This window comes from Macrotis lagotis, chromosome 2, assembly GCF_037893015.1.
Source record: "Macrotis lagotis isolate mMagLag1 chromosome 2, bilby.v1.9.chrom.fasta, whole genome shotgun sequence".
Classification (NCBI taxonomy): domain Eukaryota; kingdom Metazoa; phylum Chordata; class Mammalia; order Peramelemorphia; family Peramelidae; genus Macrotis; species Macrotis lagotis.
In genome coordinates this window covers 294086645-294110404 of record NC_133659.1, presented here as the reverse complement: position 1 = coordinate 294110404, position 23760 = coordinate 294086645, and the positions used below count along the sequence as shown (strand labels likewise).

At 34.1% G+C, this 23760-nt stretch overlaps 1 protein-coding gene across 4 annotated transcripts in view; it reads right to left on the bottom strand.

Annotated features, from left to right (window-relative positions):
• SYT1 (synaptotagmin 1) overlaps nucleotides 1-23760 on the bottom strand; it is a 731190-nt gene that overhangs the window by 187399 nt on the left and 520031 nt on the right. For all 4 annotated transcript variants that reach the window (XM_074226490.1, XM_074226493.1, XM_074226491.1 and 1 more), the window contains 2 exons: nucleotides 23062-23229; nucleotides 15067-15234 (listed from right to left, as the gene is read on the bottom strand). In XM_074226490.1, coding sequence (XP_074082591.1) covers nucleotides 15067-15234; nucleotides 23062-23229 — 336 coding nt within the window. The remainder of the gene's footprint in view (nucleotides 1-15066; nucleotides 15235-23061; nucleotides 23230-23760) is intronic.

The following is a 23760-nucleotide window of genomic DNA, read 5'->3' as shown; positions in this document are numbered from 1 at the left end:
CCTCAATTCAATAGTAAACTGGTACAACTCAATTTCTGACATTTTGTTTAATTGCATGGTAACAGATTGTAATGGATTAAAATTTCACAATACAAACATTTGGTCGGCTCTACGCTAGTCAGGAAAAGGACAGGAGGTGAAAACATTTAATTTAAACAATTCACCAAACAATAAGAAGAAAAGGAAGGAAGAGTTCACAATATAAAAAAAATCAGCTTAATTGGAAACCATCATTAAATATCCAAAAGCAATTCCGAAATAGTCATTTTTTTACTCTTCAGCTTTGGTCACATTACCTCCTACTCAGAATTCTACTCATTTTCAATAGCAATCCAAATTCAGTTTCACATTACAGAGGCCCTTTACCAGACTGATCTCGTCTCTATTATTTCCTCAATTTCTTTGTGGGCTTTGTTTGTTCCCTCTTTCTGTTTCCGCCTCTGCATTTGTCTCTGTGCCAACCAATATGCCTGTAAATCATACAGATTCAAACCACCTTTGGCTCTTCATTTAAAACTCATCTGAAAAATCCTACGCTCTCTCTCTCAAAAATCTTTCTCTCTCTAAAAAACCCTCCTCTCTCTAAAGTCCAACCAAATAAGTTCCACTGGTTTTTAAGAAAATGTATGATATTGTAGATATCATAGACAACATATAGTTCTTATGGCTAAGATAGAGAATACCTGAGTTTTCATATGTGCAAGATATAAATGTAATTTTGAAGAATTGTTTTTAGATGAATCACTGAAGAAAACCAGTCTCATTACCCTGTATTCATAGCCTTCTTTGAATTCCAAACAGGATGACCCATCTTGGTTACCTATCTTATTTGGTTCTAAATTACTTTTGAATGCCTTTAGAATAAGATATTTGTTATTTATTTCTTTAACTCCTGGTTTAGGAATGTCTTCCACCAGTGCCCAGGGCAACCCACATAATTCTTGATAGACAATTCCTAGAAAATTTCTGAAGATTTGCCCAAAGCCACATGACTGGTAGATCAATGGTAGGTTTTCAACCCAGGTCTTTCTGACACCAAACTGTCCTGGAATGTCCCTGCCTACCAAAGTTCTTGAATTTTATCTTTAAAAGGCAAAGATGTGGAACCAGATCTGACCTCTTAAAGGAATTACTGAAGAGTATTTATAAAATTGAATGGAGTCATGGCAGTATTTTTGGAGTAAGTGTATGACTTCTGAAGGTAACTATTTTGAGTAGCAACACTCACTGAGATACACAAATCATGACGAGTTAAATAGCAATGTTACTACGGCCTTATCTTATAAGAATTAATAGGAACAAATAATTTATAAATGTTGGACAATGTTTACAGTATGTAAGAACAATTTACAAGTGTGCTAGTTAACTTCATCCATCGACCCCAAACCTATATTTCCAAGCTTATCCAGAAAACAAATCACAAACCATAACTTTAGCTAAGACTAAGGCTCACACAATGTTTTCTTTCTATTGTTCGGTTGTTTCAATCATGTCTGATTCTTCAAACCCATTGAGGTTTTCTTGGTAAAGATACTAGAATGGTTTCCTATCTCCTTCTCCAGATCATTCTACAGATGAGGAAATCAAGGGTAACAAGTCAAGTGACTTGCTCAGGGTCACACAACTAACAGGTATCTGAGGATAGATTTGAACTCACAAAGATGAGTCTTTCTGACTCCAGTGCCAGTACTCTATTCACTGTGCCACCTAGTTGTCCCATTTATGTTTTCTTTATAAGAATACTAAGTGGTAGGCAATTACTTCCCCAGTAGTCTCTTAGGTGATATCTCAGTCAATGATCATTAATTAACTTTTGACTAGGGTCAAAGTAAATACTGACTGACTAGATGATTAGGTTAAATAGATCAAGATACCCCAAAAGGTCAAACTAGAAGCAATAGGTAGAAGTTGTATGAAGAAAGAAAAGAAGGAAAGAAAAAAACCTGCTCTGTTCTTGACCTTCCTCTAATCTTTACAATATTAATTATTGAAGCTTTACAAATATTATCTACTTTGATCCTCATAACACAATGCCCCTGGGAGGTAGGTGATATTATTACCCCCATCCTATGATTAAGGAAACTGAGGTAGACAGAAGCAAAGTGGTTTATTCAGGCTCACACAGTTAGTAAAGGATTGAGGATGGATTTGAATTTAGTTCTTTTTGATTTCAGCCCAAACATATCCATTGTGCCGCCTAGCCGCCTAGTTATGAAGATTTAAGTTTATGATATCCCAGTTATGGATATCCCAAAGTGGAATGGGTCAACTTAGGAAGTGGTGGATTTACTCTCACAGATGTTTTTTAGCAAAGCCCTGGCAACTACCTGTGGGATTTTTGTAGAATGAATTCTACTTCAGGTATAGGTTGGTCTAGAATTCAGGGTAGGGGATTTTTTTCCAAGGGTCACCTGGATAGTTATAATATCATTCAAGGGACATACAAAATTATTAACTTAAAAATTAGCCTGCTATATTTGTTCAAACATTTAATTAATTCACCCTTAAAAAGCTCCTAGATTTATTGAATTTCAAGTCCTGTCTGTGGTTGCCATGGAAGCACCAAATCAAGTGATTTTATGGGCCTTTATATAAGCCCACTGGCTGGATGTTCCTGTAAGTGACCTAGGTGAACACTGGTTTCTTCCTACTACAAGAGTCTATGAGTAATAGAGATCAATGAAAAGACCTGCATTTGGGTTCAAATAAGTCCTAAGTAGGATTAAGGAGGCCTAGCTTAATAGAATTTAATGAGAAAAAAAAATTTAGGGGATTAAGTTGGTTTTAAGCTTCAAACATGTCCCTAGAGTGTTGTGGAAACTAATGCTTTTTAAGACTGCTGTCAAAAGGATTGGTAGAGCAGTGAATTCAGTGTTGGAGTTGATGTTTGGAAGAAGTGTGCTCACAGTAGTCACAACTTAGGGATAAAGATGGTCAATGATTATTCATTAAGGACCTATGCTTTGCTAAATGAAGAGGAAACAAAGAAAGACAAAAAGACAGTCCCTGCTTTCAAAGATCTCACATTCTATTTTGGGGCATAAGATACAAACAGCTAATACAAATAAGTCATTTACAGGAGAAATTGGAATTAATGAAAAGAAGGAGAGAACTAGAGTCAAAAGGGATGGGGAAAGGCTTTCTTAGCAGTCACTTACCTCCCTCAAGTTTGTGCATCTATAAAATGGAAATAAAAACAGCACCTAGCTCAAGAGTTGTTATAAGGACCAAATGAGGTAATATTTGCCTAATATTTAAGGGTTAATGGTTAGTATTTATATAGCATATTAAAGTTTGCAACAAGTTTGCCAAATATTATCCTATTTGATTGAATATAATATTATTATTATTTCCTTTTTTATAGATAAGGAAACCAAGGCAGACTTTACCAGGATCATAAAGTTAATGAGTGTCCAAGACTGAATTTGAAATCAGGACTTCAAGAAAATAGCACCAGACAAGAAACATTTTTTAATGAACTATGGCTACTTATCCTGAGGAAAGCAGAGACTGAATGGAAGGAATATTATAAAGAGCAACTCCAAAAGATGGAAATCATAGGGAGTCTGACACAACATAAAAATTACTTTTGAACAAGTTCATCCTGTCCCAAAAGACTGTCTTGGGAGGCATCAGATTCTGGGTCACCAAGAGTGATTGGGTACAGCTTGGATGAACATCTGTGGAAAGGTTGCGGAGGGAATCCTTGCTTGGGGTGGAACACTGCATTAGAATGATCCCCAAGGCCCTCTGAAAAAGCAATTGCCTATGAGGGTGCATTTCTGTCTTGCATCACCTGTCAGGAAGCCAAGAAAGGAAATTAACTGCCACTTGTTCAATGGCATTTATTGATGAAGAGACTAAGGTTCTCTGTCTTTACAACAACAGTTACCCTCCTCCTCTAAATTCAGATTATGTTGTTTCAGGGAGGAAAATAAAAGTGTTTGAGGAATGACCAAATCCCCTGACTGATGAGAGTCAAGAAATTTTGTTATTGTTCAGTTGTTGCAGTTCTGTCTGATACTTTATGGCTCTATCTGGGGTTTCCTTGGGAAAGACACTAATTTTATAGATGAGGAAACAGAGGAAACAGGGTTAAATGACTTGTCCTGGGTCACAGAGAGCGCCTGAGTTTGGATTTGAACTCCTGAAGATGAGTCTTTCTGATTCTAGACCCAGTACTCTATCCACTGTATTACTCTATCACCTCTTTCCACTATAACAGCTCTAGAAGAAAGGAAAGATAGTAAAGAATTTTCTCCTGAGTTGAGTTGACCTGAGATGCACAGATAGAGAGGACCTTGGTTGGAGTGGAAAGATGAGTTGCCCCAGTTATTCACCTCAAAATCAGTTTTAAATAATTTTTCTATTTATAATAATATTAATAACAATCACAAAATAAGCCTTTTTTTAAGCCATGGACTCTTTTGGCAATTTGGTGAAGTCTTAGACATTTCTCAGAACAATATATTTTTTGAATTCATAAAATAAAGTACATTTGCAACAAAACTGAAGCAAAATTAAAGCAAAATATTTAAATATGATTAACTTATTTTAAAAATATTTTGATATTTGTCAACTATATTTCAACATAATTGGTTTCTTTGTGATCCTATGTATTTTACTTTATGCATATACCAACATTATCCTGAAAAAAAGGGTTCCATAGCCCTCATCAGACTTCCAAAGAGGCCATAATACAAAAATTTTACCTTATGAATATCTGCCAAACTTACTTTGAGAAAGTAGTTTTGTACAATCCTTAAAGCTCAAAGCACTGAACTACATAGGAAGAGAGCAACTAAATAAGTATGAATTCTTTTAAGAAGAGCAGATATAGAGCACTGGCCCTGCAGTCAGGAGGACCCAAGTTCAGATTCAATCTCAGACACTTAATAATTGCCTAGCTGTGTGACCTTGGGCAAGTCACTTAACCCCATTGCCTTAAATAAATGAAATTTTTAAAAAAGAACAGATATGAAGGGAAAGAAAAGCATGCTATAAAAGTCTTGATTTAAAAGTATATCTCCTTTATTTTTCTTTCTATAGAGTACAAGTATTAGGCCAGAGAGAACTTGAAATGAGATGCCTTGGTTTCAATAATTGGTTTTTGCCTTTTAGTAGATAAGTTCTTTGACCTTTCTGAGTCTCGGTTTATTTTTAAAATGGGAAGGCAAATATTTGTGCTGGGACGGTGGATAGAGAGAATACTGGGCATGGATTCTGGAAGACTCATCTTTGTGAGTTCAAATGTGGCCTTAGACACTTACTAGCTGCTAATCATGTAACCTTGTTTGCCTCAGTTTCCTCATCTGTCAAAAAATCTAGAGAAGGATATGGCATATCACTCCAGTATCTTTGCCAAGAAAACCTCAAGAGGTCAGAAGTTGGACACAATTGAATAACAATAGCAAAATATTTGTGTAAGGGGTGCCAGCATTCGTGAAAACTTGTTGAATTCATAAAGAATTTTGTCATATCTACTTTACAGAATTATTATGAGGATCAAAAGAGACCATGCTCGTAAAGTGTTTTGCAACTATCCCACACTATTTGTTATTACTTTTACTTCTGGATTCATTATAGTCAGAATGAAAGATTATCATTATATGAAACAAGCACAAATAGAATGTCCTTTGAAGGAGTAACCACACATCTCTGAAATCAGATCCAGCATAGCATTAAGGTGTCAGTTATTTGTATGTCTCTTATTTTCACAATCAGATTGTAAATACCTTTTTAAAAAATCTCTAGCATCCACTACAGTATTCTCCAAACTCTGTGTGTGTGTGTGTGTGTTTGTGCTCAATGGAATTACATAAAAAGCAGTGACTTTGTTCATATGAACATATTTCAGGAGCTTAGAAATAGCATTAATTTTCTTATTCAGTACACTCTATTAATGGTTCCGCAAACTACTTTCCCTTTCTTACTTTTATTCTATGAAAACAACTGGTCCTTAACCTTCTAAAATGAAAAATACTTGCTATTTGATTATATACATTATCCATTTTTATGTTGGAATACATGTTTACTTTATTAGGGATTAAAATAGTCATCCCCCCCACCCCAGAAAATAGATTTTCTGTTAAGCTACCAAAACAGTCTCTCTTCCCTTTTTCTTTGGTGGTAATTAAATTACAGCTCAGCTTGTTTGAAATTCAGCAATCAATTTATTTGTTATATTTGGACTATTTCATAGAATTTTATTTTGAAATCACCTTTCATCAGAGGCAATAAAAAATGAGATATAACAAATTTGCTCTCCAAAGAAGACAAAAAAGTATCACCCCAAATCCCAAATACTTTGAATTATTATATTTTCTATTCATTTATTTTTGTAGGTGTGTGTATGTATGTGTGTCTATATCCCATAAGAATATAAGATATCAAGGGGTAGCTAAATGAAGTAGTGGATATAGTGCTGACCCTAGTGTCAGGAAGTTCAAATTCAGCTTGACTGACCCTGAGCAAGGCACTTACTCCTATTTGCCTCAGTTTCCTCATTTGTAAAATGAAATGGAGAAGGAAATGGCAAACCAGTCCATTATATTTCCAAGAAAACAGCAAATGAGATCAAGGCACAGAGTAGGTCTTTATAAATATTGTGGAATGGACCAACTGAACGCAGTCATTTTGAATGAGTTGCCTTCAGTATTCCTCAAAGTGTCTTATTTATGGGCAAACTTTTTTTTTTCCTAAAAAGCATAGAAGTGTCAGACATCAGAAATAATAAGTAAGAAAAAGAGAAATGATAGTCCTACAGTTAATTAAAATTACTTAGTTGTTGTCAATGGTCAGGTTACAGTGATTCTTCCTAACATTATTAAAAATGTTTGAATCTTTAAAGTTAGACCCTGATTCGGAACTTTCCATATTTGCATGTGTACAATAATCCAGGGGAGCAGCAATTCATTTTTCAGAATTCAGTTCAACTCAGTTCAGCAAGTATTTTTGCCTAAGAGTTTCAAGGCAATGGATGCAAAAGCAAAATGAAAGAGTTCTAGATCAAGAAAATTACATTATTCTGGGGGGGGGGAATAACATGTATATAAACAAGTAAATATAAAGTATATAAAAATAAATCCAAAATAATTTCATATACACATGCATGTTGAAAGAGAGAGATAGATAGATAGATAGAGAGAGAGAGAGAGAGAGAGTGAGTGTGTGTGTGTGAGACTATCCTTTTCCCTGTGAATTGCCTTTCCTAGGTTGTAAGATTATAATTTCCTCAAGTATGAGTAACATAAGATTCTTGCTCATGTAATTGTAATTCCTGATCTTTTCAACTTTTATATTTTTTTACTGACTTGAGATATCCTATCCCTTCTCTTTTAAAATTACACAGAACTAAAATGAATAGATTTATTGAGTTTTCACATCTTTTTACTATCCTAACTACAAAGACCAATGTCCAGTAGCACAAACATAACATCAGAAAGAATAGCCTTGAATTTACTCCCATTACTTCCTAAGGGCTCATCCTGCTGCTGCTGTTCTGTTGGTTTTGGCATTAAAATGAACATTTCAGATTGTCTAATGAAACCACAACCAAAACCAGGAACCAAATTAGTCATGTGAAATGGAAAAAAACAGTTTCTCTAAAATCAAGAGAAGAAAGTCAATCTAAGACTTCAATTTATTCACCCAATTAAAATTTTCTGCAGTTAATGGACAGTAGCAGGGATAGACATAGAACAGAAAGGCAAGAATAAGTAATCCTTCAAATATAAAATGTAATTGGAAACTTACTCCATTTATTATGGAGAAGTCTGTGCACAGGTTTAGTCTTTCAAAGATATATTTTATAAACTGGAAATTCTTTTTCTGCTAAATTTCCCATATAGTAATAAAGGAAAATGCCAAAGTATTAAAAAAAATGGAAACCACTATGTAAAGTAGACCAATTTCTTTTGAATATGTCAATGAAGAACGTGTCCAGACTGAAGGTAAAAGGGGGAAGAAAGAGAATGAGAAAGCATAGGAGATAGAGAAGCAATTCAATTACATATATAGCTAATATTTAATGTACCCCTTTCAAATAAAAGACCTATGTTAGGTGCCAGTGAAGAATTACAAAGATGGACAAGACAGTCTCTGCCTTCAAGGAGCTCTGGTCTTTTGGAGCGAGGGAAGATTAAATGAACATGTAATGGACTTGGTCCTTGAAAGACCCAGACCTAATTACAGAAAAGGGGCTGATAAGGAGGTACATAACTATAAAAATGAGGAGGACCAGATGATCCCATTATGAGGTGTGAACAAGTGCTTTGAGTGAATTAAATAGAGTGTTGAGCTATGGGTGAAAAATGATAGTTCATTGTCAAGGGGTTGACCTTTAAAAGTCAATTATGGGGGTGGCTAGGTGGAAAGTGGATAAAGCACGGGCCTTGGAGTCAGGAGTACCTGGGTTCAAATCCGGTCTCAGACACTTAATAATTACCTAGCTGTGTGGCCTTGGGCAAGCCACTTAACCCCATTTGCCTTGCAAAAACCTAAAAAAAAGAGTCAATTATGACAGTCTACTTAGAATTTGGACTCTTAAGAAGAAGGCAACTCTTTGCCAGATGTATAGAAGATGGGGAAAAGAAGGAGTAGCTATGAAAAGTCATATGGACTGGGAGAGCAGAAGTCTGGGCAGAGGCAGTTACCATATGGAAAAGGACCAGGATTTTGCCGGACATGAACAATCTTAGTCTTATTTTGTGAAGGCTGCATCAGCCTGAGCTTTGGTTCTTTTGGCATCTTTCTAGGCTAGTACAGGCAACAGATACTAGCTCTGAAGTTCAAAAGTGGCCTCTGACATGCATTAGCTTTGTTTTAACCTCTATGACTTAGTTTCTTGTAAAATAGAAATAATAATCATGCCTTTCTCACCTATTTTATGAAGACTGAATAAAATAATATATGCAAAACAATTTGCAGACCTTAAGATGTTATATAAATGCTAGATATTACCATGGTTCTCATGGCCTATTTCCTTTGTCAGCTCCATCAGGAGCAGGAGAGGGCACTATGGAAGAGAACTGGCTTTAGAGTCAGAGACTGTTGTTATTTTCAGTCATTTTAGACATGTTTGTTTCTTTATGTTGAATTTTGTTGGCAAAAAATACTGGAGTGATTTGCCATTTCCCTTTCCAGTTTATTTTTCAGATTTGGAAACTAAGGAAAACAGGGTGAAGTGATTTGCCCATGGTCACATATCCATGTAGTATCTGAGAATACATTTGAAGTCTGGTCTTCCTTACTCCAGGCTTGGTGCTCTATCTATTATACCACATAGCTGTAGGTCAAAGGATCCATGGTAAAATCCCAATTATGATTCTTAATATCAATATGATTTTGGGCAACTCATGTAACATTCCTGGACTTCAGTTTCCTAATCTATGAAATGAGGCTATTGAACCAGATTACTTCTTTTTTTTTCAGGTTTTTTTTTTAGGTTTTTGCAAGGCAAATGGGGTTAAGTGGCTTGCCCAAGGCCACACAGCTAGGTAATTATTAAGTGTCTGAGACCGGATTTGAACCCAGGTACTCCTGACTCCAAGGCCCGTGCTTTATCCACTATGCCAACTAGCCGCCCCGAACCAGATTACTTCTAAGGTATATGAGGACCTAAGATCCTGTGATCCTTGGTATCAGACTTGAGTGAACTAACTTTTAAAGAAGGTCACCAAGGTTTTAGATTATCATTATTATTCCTAGGAACAATTTCATAGTTAATTCAATACCTCACTATTGTCCACTTTTATGTGATTAGGTTCCTGGCTTAAACAGACAAATTACTATAGTACAAAATAAGAAAAATGTTAGGGTAATAGCAAAATATAAGAGGAAGGTAGAGTGGACAGAAAATGCCAGTGATGGGGGAATCAAAGAAACTTCATGGAAAAAGTAGCATTTGAATGATGCTTTGAAAGATACAAAGAATTTCAACAAGCAGAGTTTGAGGGAGAGAATATCATGAGATCTTACATCTAGATGTGAAAAAAAAGACATATTCCAGGTTAAAATTATGGCAGTGGAGACAAAAAATCACATGAAACTAATTTAGCTGGATTATAGAGTACTTGAAGAGAAAAGATGAGAGAGAAATCTGGAAAAGTAGTTGGAAACATATGGAAAGCCTTAAATGTCATACTTTGGATATTAGATTTAGGCAATGAGAAGCAAATGAAAGCTTATTAACAAGAAGGTGACACAATCGGAATTATGTCTTAGTTTATTCTGAAAGTGGTATGTAGGGAAGATTGTAGTAGAGTGAGAGTTAAAAGGGAAAGGACCAATTAATGAGCAATTGAAATAGTTTAGGTCCAAGTTAACAAGCATTGAAACAAGGAAGCCGTGATGGGACTAGAAGCCAAAGGAAATACCCAGTTAACACTGGATCTTTCCAAGGATAATCTCAATGATTAACTGGAAAAAAAAGAATGGTTTTCTTCAAGGTTTCTATTCTGACTAAGAGGAAGGTAATGTTTTCAAGAGATATAGGTAGACTCAAGAGGAGGAATTATGTCAGATAGTGGATAGAAAGCTCAATTTCTATCAGAAAGATTTGAATTTGGATCTTGCCTTAGGTACATAAGGCTGTGCAATCTTTAACCATTCACTTAACCTATTTAGTCTTAGTTTCCTCATTTGTAAAATGACAATAATAACAGTACCCATGTCTCAAAGTTGTTATCCAGATCAAATGAAATAATATATATGAAGTGTTCTGTAGGCTTTATATGATAGGAATACCATTATTTCTATATATGTAAAGTGCTATACAAATGTGAGAGTTTAAGATAAATGTTGACTATTATTATTAGTATTAGGAAAGTGTTTTGCAAACTTCAAAGTATCAAAAGATGCTAGTATTTTGCTTTGAAAAAGTAAGATGCCTTTAATTGAGTCATAGGGAAGGAAAAGATATGGATGAAAATGAACTGGAGAAAAGTTGAACTTACTCCCACCAGAATGGTCTGATGCTGTTAGGTATGAAACAAATTTTGGTTCTGAAAGTGAAGGGATAGGATTAGATTTAAGAGCTTAGAGGAAATAGATAAATATTGTGGGGAAAAGTAAAAGAGAAGCAAATAGAGAAGAATAAAAGGTTAGTTTGGATGAAGTAAGGTCCCAGCAAATATTAGGTATCATGAAATTATAATGTAAAGAGTCAGCATGGTTGCAAACTTTACTCTGACAGTTTTAATTGATTAAGGTACCTATAAAAGTGCTCACTCTATGTACTGACTAATTTACCAGTCTTGACTAACCAGTTTGACTTAGTTAATTAAACAAAAGTCAAAAAACCTGTTTTGGAACATTTTGACTTTTTTCTTAATTTGATAGCATTCTATTTAGACATCAAAAATAAGAGAAAGGCAATATGGTGTAGTAGACAGAGAACAGTGAAGGAAGATGATATGATGTACCCAGAGCTGAGACTACAGCAGATAGTACAAGAACCATTCAAGGAGCTGGCTAGGGCATCATTGAAAAAATTGATCATGGGACCAAGTACGACAGGAAGGTAAATGAAAACAAACTATTTGATAGTCTGGAAGAAGAGAGAGCAGCAAGAAGGAAAGAGAGGGTGCAAGGTTAAAAAGTATGGATCAGAGGAAAACTACAGAATTCATGATCTGAGAAATGGAGAAAGTTAGAGAAATAAGCTCTATGACATTACCATGTTTGTGAATGACTAAAATGTATGGTGGAAAAGTTCATTAGAAATCAAAAGGTTAATCCAGGTGGCTGTAAAGACACATGAATGGGAATACTGAGATCACAAGAATATTGTCAAGCAATGTGGTGGACCTATAAATGTCAATCTAGTGTTAGTATCCGTTATTGAAGGCACCAGGATATAAAATCTGAATTTCTAGCAAATGTTCCTAAATGGAATCAAGAGAATGAAGGAAATAATGACAGAACCTGGAAAACTTCCCACAATTTAAAAATTATGATGAAACTAAAACAAACAAACAAACCAGAATACTTCTCTTCAAGAGAGGCAGTATGAGTAGAGAGAACAGGAAACCAGTCTTAAAGGCAGAAAGACCTGGATTAAAGTTCTACCTCTAAAATACACTGGAGGTGTGGTCCTGGTCTAGTCCCCTAATCTTTCAGTATTGTGGCTAAATTGAAGAGAAGGTGCCAATCTGCATTGATAAAGGGAGTTTCTTCACTCAGAGTTCTCATGGACCAATGAAATCACAAGTCCAATCTCTATTATTATCCCTAAAAAATTTTATAAGATTCAGAGTCAGTTTTCCTGGACTACTCCCAGTTCTACTGTGCCAACTAAGGACTAGAGGCTACAAAAAGGAGAAAGATCCTTGGTTCCCTGATCATGAAGGGATTATCGTGCAACTAAATATTTGAAGAGAAATGGAAAAATTCAAACATTTGAATGTTTGTCTGTATGATATTCAAATCTAAACATCTGGAAACATCCTGAGTGAATGAGTCATTATTTCTCTTTGCATCCAAACATTTGGTTTCATTTCACTAAATAAGGACTTTTTCATATTAAATAACTATATTTATATTAATAATAAAATATTATAAAATTAAAAAGAATAAATTTATATAGATTAGAAAGTTTCTGTTCTATAATCAATACATGTAAGTTGGGAATCCATATATGTGTCTACATATATAAATACATGCATACACAATACAGTATACATATGTAGATATGTACATATATATTTGGGCACACACATGCATAGATGTATATATATATACATATATAAATATATATTTGTGTGTGTAAGTGTATGTGTATATTTGTGTCTCACACTCATTGTATATACTAATTAATTGACCATTCTTGACTAACCTAATAGGTTAAATTAGTCAATAAAAAGTAAAAAAAACCCATTATTTGGAACATTTGACTTTTTCTTTAATTGATAACAATTTAGATATAAATATATATATATACATATATATATATATATATATATATATATGTACACAAAATAAGGGAAAGGTAACATAATGTAGAAGACAAAGAGCCATTCTCAGAATTCAGAAGACCTGAATTCAATGCTTGGCTCTGATGAGACCGGTTGTGTGATCTTGGGCAAGTTGCTTCACTTCTCATTGCTCTAGGTCAGTGGTGTCAAACTCAAACAGAAGTGGGGGGTCACTAAAGACTAAAGGAAGGATTCCTGTAAGCCACAATATTGACTTTATTGATGTTCAGTTGTTTCAGTCATTTCTGACTCTTTGGGACCCTATTTGGGTTTTCTTAACAAAGATATTAGAGTGATTTGGCATTTCTTTTTGCAACTCATTTTACAGTTGGGGAAACTGAGACAAACAGGGTCATACAGCTAATGTCTGAGACTAGATTAGAACTCAGAAAGATGAATTTTCCTGACTCCTGGCCCCACTCTCTATCCACTGTGCCATCTAGCTGCTCACATATTAACTTAGAAAACTGTATATTAATATAATTTATAGTTGGTGTTTTTATATATTTTGTGAAATATTATCCAATTATAAATTGATCTGTATCAAGCAACACTCTGGGTTGTTGTGGGCTCTGTATCTGACCAATCTGCAACTCTCAGATTCCCAGTTGTAAAGAAGGTGCTGACTTAGATAGTCATTGGGAGATTTCTTGCCTGGAAATTCCGTATACTTGTGAAATCACGGGTCCTGTCCTTATCTCCTACACCATAAGCAAGGAAAAACTCTATAGGATGAACACTAAAAACAAAATGAAAATAATGATACTAATAAGTTGACCTTTTTCACTAAAATACTTTCAGCCTTGTCACAATGAAAACCCTGTTGAACAGAAACATTATTGGGTATACAACCAGAGTAAGCACTATTTTTTTAGGTTTTTGCAAGGTAAATGGGGTTAAGTGGCTTGCCCAAGGCCACAGAGCTAGGTAATTATTATTGTCTGGGACCAGATTTGAACTCAGGTACTCAGGTGCTCCTAACTCCAGGGCCGTTGCTCCAACCACTGTGCCACCTAGCTGCCCCATAAGTGCTATTTTTTAAGAACTCTGAGAAGATGCATTGGATGCAGAGGTCATAGAAGATTTGAATGACTTTTCTGCCAGGCTGCTTTGGTCCTTTCCTCACCAAAATGATGACTTGGACTTCTTAGGCCAGATTTGAATATTCACAAATGAGTTAGTTTGTAATCTGGAAGACCAGAAATAGCCAGACATAACTTGAGAATGGCAGGAGCAGACTCCTTGGCAGGACCCTAGTCTGTCTGGAAATGGGACTGCCTCGGTAATTTAGTGAGTCAAACAGCTGTTTAGACTGATCCCATCGGGCTGCTGAGACAGACTCCAACATGTCCATATTTGTACGATGCCATGGCGAGAAGGAAAAGTATAATCAAATAGAATTGATTCTGGTGTAGTTTAAATGCAAGGGAAAATATTGAACTTCCTGTTGTAAATCACTAAAAAAAATGGACTATACTATTAAAACTAGGGGGAAAAACTCTATGAAAAACACTGTAAAAAAAAGGAGTCATTAAAAATGGATTTAAGTCTCAGCCTTTTTGAATTTCATCTAATATTTCACCTGTCATGCTCAGTCTCTTTTTGGAAGAAACAATGAATTGTAGAGCAAGAAAAATAATTATGGAAAAAACAGACCATTTTTCTTGCTCTTTTGTAGCTAGCTAATCTAAGGTAGAAAATACCAGAATGACTATAGAAAGTATGGAGACATTATATTTTTCACTGTCCTTTTGAGGACAAAACATTTTTGGAGTCCTTTTGGGATATATTCATAAAAATACTTTTGTGTCAAATGAAAATGAACATGTTTATTGATGCTATGTAGCAATCTCTTCATTTTCTTTTATGCAGTAAATATTTCTTATGAGATTACCTATTCCTTGCAAAACCCATTTGCTTTTTATGAGATTACCAATTTCTTGGACTCTATGTTTGATTGAATTTAATCAATAGCCGAGAACTTTGCATAATTTTAGTCAAGAGCATCTTTTTTCTATGTAATTAGTAAGTCTAGAGGACAAAAAAAAGAGAGACTACCATAAAACACTGAAATAGCAATGGTTTTTCTTACCTCTTCCTTCTCAGCACTTTGCAAATCCCTCCATTCTTCAGTCACATGGCCAAAGTCCACTGTATTCATTGCTACTTTAAACTCTCCAATGATATCATGCTTTGAGAAACGGTCAAAATCATAGACTGCCATCACCAGAGTTTTCCCTCCTAATTCCGAGTAGGGCACCTATGTTTTAAAAAAATAGAAAGAGAAAAGTGAAATGTCTGGCTCAGAAAATAGAGAATAATTTACTATAATGCAAATTAGTTTACAGTATTTAGCTTTTAATAGCCAAGCTTTTAATAAGTAACAGTGGAAGAAAATTATGGTGTGGTGTTTTCTTTTTTTCTTTTTAATTGAGTCACTTGATTTTACTTTCTGAGATTTGAATTATTCAGGGGAAAATGAAGCTACAATACCAATTTGTCTCTTTGTCTCAGAGATTCAATAGCTTGAAACTATCTTAATAAGAACAATAATTCCTGCATTACCATGCTATCCAAACTGAGAAGATACATGCATCTCTTTAAGAAAAACATATAAAACAGATCAATTGTATAAGATACTGTTAGAATCAGTTTTCTTGTAGTAAAGATTCCTTGTTATAGTGAGTCAGTTGTTTAAAATGAATAACTTAACTCACTGAAGTAGCTTACACATTTTGAAAGGAATTTTTTAAAAACAATTGGAAATCCAAAACCTTGTAGCCTCACTTGATTCCTATATTCATTAGTATTCTCTCCCTCCTGAAATATTTTTTATTCCCTCTTCTTTTTTATACATAACTGCCTCCCCTTCCCTTAATGAAGGAATAACTGTTTTTGTTTGTTTTTTGAATCTTTGCATCTATTTTGGTGTCAAGACTCAAGAAACCTTTAAAAATGCTAAGCTAAATGGAATGAATAAATAAGACTCTAGGCAATTTCATGATTTATATGTATCTCCTAAGTGGTCCTATTCTCTTTGAATCCTTTCCTCATTGGTAAGGTTATAACTAAGAAATGGATATTTGCAATAGAATTATCATTATCATTATTATTATTGTCATTATTATAGGATAATGTCTATGCTGAAATTCCTTCTCATGTGTGACCTTAAGGATGTATGGTAGGAGAATACTAAATCCTGTTAAATCCTCCAACTGTTTAAATGTTCCTAGAAGAAATGTACTGGGTTGGGATATTTCTTAGTAACTTTTTTTAGAATTCAGGAAAAGCAATGTAAATCAGGTAAGTTATACTTGAGTAGCTGGCTAGACATGGTTACTTAAGAAACTATTCAGCCTAGCGTTAAAGATTCATTTGATTTTAATCTACTTTCTCCCATATTTATGGTAAAAATTGATTACCTTCTGGTCCAATCAACATTCCTCAATTATTTATATATCAAAAAGGGAAATAAGAGGTAGGATATTTTTCTATATTATCAAATAACTCTTTCAATTCCTTAAAACTGATAGAATTTTAAAAATCTATTTGTTACTACTTGTTTTATAAAGAAACTATTACATTTAATTTCAAATTTTTATTACATATTTCTCATATATATTTCATATATATACAAAATGTCATCAAAATTCACATGAATGAAAATTATAACAATGAAATTCAAAAATGGTATTTAATGTAGATTCATTTGGAAAAAATAATCACACAAAGGCAATTAATAAGTTGAATTTTTAATGGAAGGAATGAATGTATTTCCAATTAAGTATGAAATGCTGAGTCATTTTGTTTGTCTGAAATCTTTGTAATGCCCTTTTCTGTATATCACTTTACTCTGGAGAGGGTGGGGGGAATAGGTGTGAGCAGAGTAAAGAGAAATCAGTATTTTAAGTACATGAATAAGCTAACTTCATGGATTCTGCAGTAGGATAATTCTATAATGGGAAAAGTGTTTAAGGATCATTCTTCAGTAACCTGAAGAATAACTTTGAATAGGCAGAGGCTAGCAGAGGGTTTAAACTCTTTTCTGTCATGAATCTCATTGGTAATTTTGTAAAACCTATCTTTTCCAGGATGTTTTTAAATGTATAAAATAAAATTTATAAATCTACAAACAAAAGCCAGTTCTAATAAAATGTATATCCATCCTTCCATCCATCTCTCTCTCTCTCTCTCTCTCTCTCTCTCTCTCTCATCTGCCCCCCTTTCCATATCTATGTACATGTAATTCAGGGACCTCAGATTAAGAATTTTTGGGATAATAGGTTACCCAGTGAATAGAGCCTGAAAAGGGTAATCACAATAGGATTACTGGAGTACTGATGATATGAAATATTGTTAAGGAAGAATATAAAGGGTTTGTGACAAGTTAGGTATGGGGAATGAAGGTGATGGAAGAGTCAAAAATGCTTTAATTTATGCTCTGGAAAGATATAAGAATATAACGTTGGTAGAAATGGTACAGAGGTGTTAGTTTTAGGAGAAAGAAGATGAGTGTTGATTTAGGTATGTCAGTTAATAAATATTTTATTAAATTCCTTTTATGGCCATGGCCAATGTGAAATGCTGGGAATGTGAGGAAAGACAAAAGATAGTCCATGCATTCAAGAAACCCACAGTCGAAGGTGGGGGGAACATTCAAACAATTATGTAGCAACAAGTTATATGAGATAGAATAAATGAGAGATAATCAACCAAGGGAAGGCGATTACTATAAGGGGGATCAAAACAGGTTTAACACTGAGGGGAATCCGAAAAGGTTTCTTGTAGAATTTCATTTAGCTTGGACTTGGAGGAAGCCAGGGAAGCTAGGAGACAGAGATGGGGGGGGAGGAGAAATATTCCAGACATGGAAATGGTCTGTGTCTTGTATGAGAAATAGGCAGGAAGGCAGTGCCATTCTATCCGAGAGTACCTGTGACTGAGTAAGGGATAAAAGATTGGAAAGGTAGAAGGGCTTTGAATGCCCAATAGAGAAGATCTGATATTTGATCCTGAAGTGAGTATGTCAACTTTGAAGTGTTAATGGACCACCTCTTTGAAAATGTTCCTTAGGCAATTAGAAAATGCTTTAAAGGACATGTAAAAAACAATCAATCAATAAAAAACATTTATTAAGTACCTACTAACCTAGTCAGGCATTTTACAAAGTATAAGAAAAGAGAGGAAAAAGATAGTCCTTGCCCTCAAGGAGCTTACAATCCAATTGAGGAACTTATGACTTATCTACATTATCTAAAATCTTTCCAAATAAGAAGAGTTCATTAAAAAAAGTTGATTATTTTAACCTTAGATCTGGTTTTTGGCTTCTATTTTTCAGCCTTTTTATTTTCATGCCTGTTTTATAACCTTGAAAATTTTCCCCAGGCTTTTCCTATGGGTGATTAAGCAGGGAAGGCATGTTAATATAGATTAAGGATTGCCAGGTCATTTGTTTCTCCCATTTAAAAAGATTTAGTACATCTTAGTTAATGGTCATTTTGTCAGTAACTGCCAACCTTCCTCTGTCTGTTCCCATTCCCTTCTGTTCCAATACCCTAGTCCCCAACCTTCTGGAAACTTTAGCTAAATTTGGAGCTCTAGGATCATGGATTCATAATACTTTGAAAGTGTTAATCTACAATTGACGGCATAAAGACTGATTTACAATTTTTGTGGTTTTTATGAATTCCAAGGAGAGGAAACTCCCTCTATCAATGTGTGACTTCAGGTCTTAGAATTATATTGCCCAGGATTACATGGGCCATATATATCAGAAACAGGATTTGAATTTACCTCTTCCTGTCTAAAAGGCCCCTGGGTCCTTGTTCATTATACCAAACTGCCTCTTTTATTGTATATACATAAAGCATAATATATCTTGACTTTTGCTAAACCTAATTGTTTAATTTCTCTGAATCTTTTGCTTTTTTAATATAACAAAAATGGATTGAGGAACACAAAATTTAAAAAAAATCAACAAATTATTCTTAATTTTCTCCCAAAATCTTTTTATTACATTTTACATTGCTGTGACTAATTAAAAAATAAGACTTAATTGAACTAAATCAATTAAGTTTTCAGGCACTCTGTAGAGTAGGATTGATCTTACATATATGTGGATTAGATGATTACTTATATGAAGTAATTTTTAAGGCAGCACAAAGCCTTCACCTGACACCAAATAATGGTTCTCTCATTATTTTGTCACAAGTTCTGAAATTCTTACTATCTGAGTTTTCCTTTGAATTACCTTAAAAAGGTTCTTAATAAAATGAATATATGTCTGGGGACAGTTAATTTAATAAGTAGTTGACCCTCACTGATTAAAAAAAACCTCAAACATAAGTTTTCAAGGTGACAGATGAATTATACAAAAGATGTTGGTAGTTGAATATATTGAAGGCATGAAAACTCCATTCAATTGACCAACTATAATTATTAACAGCTTAAATTCTTGAAAACTAACAAGGGATTCCTTACAAAAAGGTGATCAGAAGGAGGGAAACATTTATAAAAAACTGATGGTGAGTGAAATGAGCAGAAACAGTAGAACATTGTACACAATAATGACAACATTATATGATGATCAACTATGTAGGACTTAGCTCCTTGTAGCAGTTCAATGATCAAAAATGATCCTAAGATTTGTGATGGAAAATATCATTCACATCCAAAGAAAGACATTATTTTCACATTTTAAAAATTGTTTTGTTTTTTTTCTTTCTAATGACTTTTCCCCTTTCGTTCTGATTTTTCTTTCACAGAATGACTAATATAGAAATGTTAAATATGATTGTGCATGGATGACCTATATCAGATTACTTGCTGTCATGGGAGGGGAGAGGGAAAGAAGGGAAGAAGAAATATGAGGAATTCAAAATTTTACAAAAAGAATATTGCAAACTATCTTTACATGGAATAGGAAAAAATTAAAATTACAAAAAATGAAAGACAAAAACAAATTTGGAGAGGGCTTTATTGACAATATAGTTACCGTCAAGTGAACTTTCCTGTCATTGGAAAGACGCTGAGAGAGTGAATAAGGGCAAGAAGCATGGCAGCAGGTGAGAAATCAAGCATATGGTATGATGGGAGCACTCCTGGTGCTGCCCATTCCTCACATTCCATCTCCCGGTAAATAAAAAAGAAAATAAGTCTAGGATTGGTGTTTATCAGCATTGATCATTACTCTGATTCTGGGAATTTGATCTCTCTTCATTTCTGTTATATTAGAAAGGTTATTATGGGGATATGAATATGGACCATGGATGATTCTGCAGTCAGGAAACAAAAGAGACTTTTTACTCAGGGGGCTCTGTGCCTTCAAAGTCTAGGATTCCCTTCCTGAGTTCAGACTTGAAAGCTAGCTATCATGAGGATGATGTGTTCAAGCCTGGTGTTCCTATGAGAGTGGGGACTCTGGGATGTCTTACTACTAACCTTCCAAGTTAATAAATTTTATTAAAAACCCTCTTAATGCTGTATTAAGAAGTGTATTAATACTATATGAAGAAAGGCAAAAGACAGTCCCAGGTTTCATAACCTATTGTCTACTTTGTTCTACCCCTAGCCAGAATAACTTGACATTTCTTTGACTCCCCTTATACTATCAAAAAGTAAAACACCCTAATCAAGGGTTTCTTATTACTCTCCCTGCTCCATAGATGCCAGATGGAAAATATATTTTTGAGTTTTAAATCAAAATATCCTTCTACAGTTTGTGTAGAGGATGTTTCAGGTTTCTATCTAGATTTTCTTTTTTTAGTTTTTGCAAGGCAATGGGGTTAAGTGGCTTGTCCAAGGCCACACAGCTGGGTAATTATTAAGTGCCTGAGGCTGGATTTGAACTCAGGTACTCCTGACTCCAGGGCTGGTGATCTATTCACTGCACCACCTAGCCACCCCTCTATCTAGATTTTTTCTGGTTCATACTGACTCTCAAGAAATAATGTTTAAATTTTCAGTATGGGAATGTTTTTGTGTTTTTTAATTGGAATCTTAAAATATTGATCATAGTTGACCTTCCTTATCATGTTATCATGAAGATGAGCTGACCTTATCCTTATCATAGCATAAGGCATAAAATTAGTTGAAGTAGCATTATGACTGACTAGACAAAAACATATTTAATTATTAGAAATGGAATGGCCATATGGTCACTAGGGGTGGGCAAATGACCTTAGAAACTAAAGGGACTGGGAAAGAGTTCATGTTGAAAGCAGTAGTACTTAAACTAAACATGAAAGGAAACTGGGGGGTTCTAAGATTTAGAAATGAGGAGGCTATACATACTAGTTATCAGAGAAAACCAGGCAACTGGAAGTAGATTGTAATGTTTACACCAGCCTCAGTTGGCTCATTTGTAGATTGTAATACCTAATTCATGTGGCTGAAATAATCTATGTTAAAGTGATTTGCAAATTTTAAAGCATTCAATATATTCTTTATTAATATATAATATAATAGAACATAAATAATAATATAATATACCATCTAATTTAAATAATATGTTATAGATTTATTAATACATAATATTAATACATTTAATATATCTACATAATGTACACCTATACATGTATATAATATACACATGTAAGTACATATATAGATAGCGCATGTGTATCTACACACACACACACACATATATATATATATATATAACACATAAGCATGTATATGCTATATATATGCACATACCTGAAGGAAATGGCAATTGTCAAGAAAACACAATGGACAATATTGGTATGTTATGGTCTGTGGGATCATGAAGAGTCTGACATGAATGAATGATGGGACAACAATCATATCTATCTCTCTATCTTTCTATGTCTATGTATGTATGTTTGTGTATATATATATATATATATAATTATTATTATTAGGTCTTCCAGAAATAAAAAGGTACAACTAGAGTTTTGATACTACATTGTAATACTCAGAAAGTATAAAATACTCTTATTTAATAAATTATTTGTAATATTTCCTCTCTTTTTCTGGTTTTGTGGGATTTCAACACTGTGAACTGGGTTTGTATAAAATAAATATCTCCATTTAATTCTCTCAATTACCTATCTATATGGATTTAGAGGAAAATGCTAAATAAAGCCAGGAACTGACTAATAATTGGGAAAATTTGCTTTGAAAACTCTGAGGGAATTGAAAGGAACATTTCAAAACAAGATGGGAAGTGGAGTTTGTGACATTGCCACCTACATCCATTTATCTTCTACTAAAATGTTAGTCATCCTGTTGACCTATGCCAAGTGTAGGAAATATATTAAATTGAGAGGGAGAGAAGTTTTTCACTACACAGGCATTTCATTTCTCAGAAATTTATTGCTTCCAGTCTTGGATTTAAAAAAAAACATTCTAATATAAAATAGTTCCCTAAAGACATACCCCAAGGGGATAGTCTTATGAATGATTTTAAGCTAAAACCCACAAAACTTATATATGCAGCAATGGCCTACAGCTTCAGGGAGATCACTCTTGTTGAGTTATTGTATAGCCTAAAATTTCCTCTTGTTCTTTTTGTAAAGGGAAACTGTCAGATGGAGCAAACCAAAGGAAAGATGAAAAGTAACAGGAAGAGATTATATCCCAGAAAAACCCCAAATATTAAGATAATAGTTGATAGTAAGTTGAGCTATTGTTTTAGATTATTCAGCAATATCCTGTGTACATAGAGAACTTCCAAAGGGCAAGTTGTGTATTTATTCCACTGATAATTCAGAAATAAACTATATTTTATATGTACCCTGTGATTCGAGTCAAAATCTTTATTTTAGGGTAAATGAGTTTAAATCTATTATTTTAAGATACATGAAATTTATATTAAAGTAATGGAGTTTCTGTAAACAGGAACCACACACACACACACACACACACACACACACTTAAATCACCAAATCAAAACAAAACCTTAGGAAGATTTTTATATGAAAAACAAAAACTCTATGGGACCTTGGTCAAAAATTGTATTTCAGATATTTCATGAAGTTAAATAAACTGTTAGAATCTACAAGCAACTAAAGAAAATAATGATGACATTATTTAAAATACTTTAAAATAAAAATATATAAAATACCTTGAAAGTAAACTGCTCATTGAAGACAGGATTAAGGGTCTTTCTGTGGACTTTTGTTTCAAATTTCTTCTTTTTATCAGGTAGCAGGAATACTTTCACATAAGGATCTGATGTACCACCCATATCTAAAGCAGGAAGCTCAGCTGCTTGGATGATCCCCACCATGAGCTAAGAGGAAAGAATAAAAAAAAGCCAACATCAGACAAAATAATCAAATAACTATTTTGGGGGGGGATGATTTATTTACACATGCACCATTTTCTAGTATTTCTACCCCTTCCACTTTTTAATTTTTTGCTTGTTGCTCCCTTTTTAATAAACTTTCATCCCTGCAGGAACCTGAATCACAGAAGGCAAATGAAGGGATGCTATAGGCTTCAGAAAACCAATTATGGCAGATGCTGGCTCTAGGAAGCCTGGTTTTAAGCACAAAAGAGGCTTTTAAAGGGCTGCTGATTACAGTTAAATATGGAATTCATATTTGCAAAAGGGTTGCAATCAAATAACTTTCCAGTTGCTAAAAGCCCTTGTGCATTATTTTTCTTTGAAGGGCATGCTATGTAGATGGAAATACATTGTTAAACAATCATACATCTATAATTATAACTAAGCAATTTCTATTCTAAAGTAACCCCCTTCAACCAGTTAAATATAAATTTCTTAGAAAATAGGGAGCATTTTGGATGAGAAAATTAGATC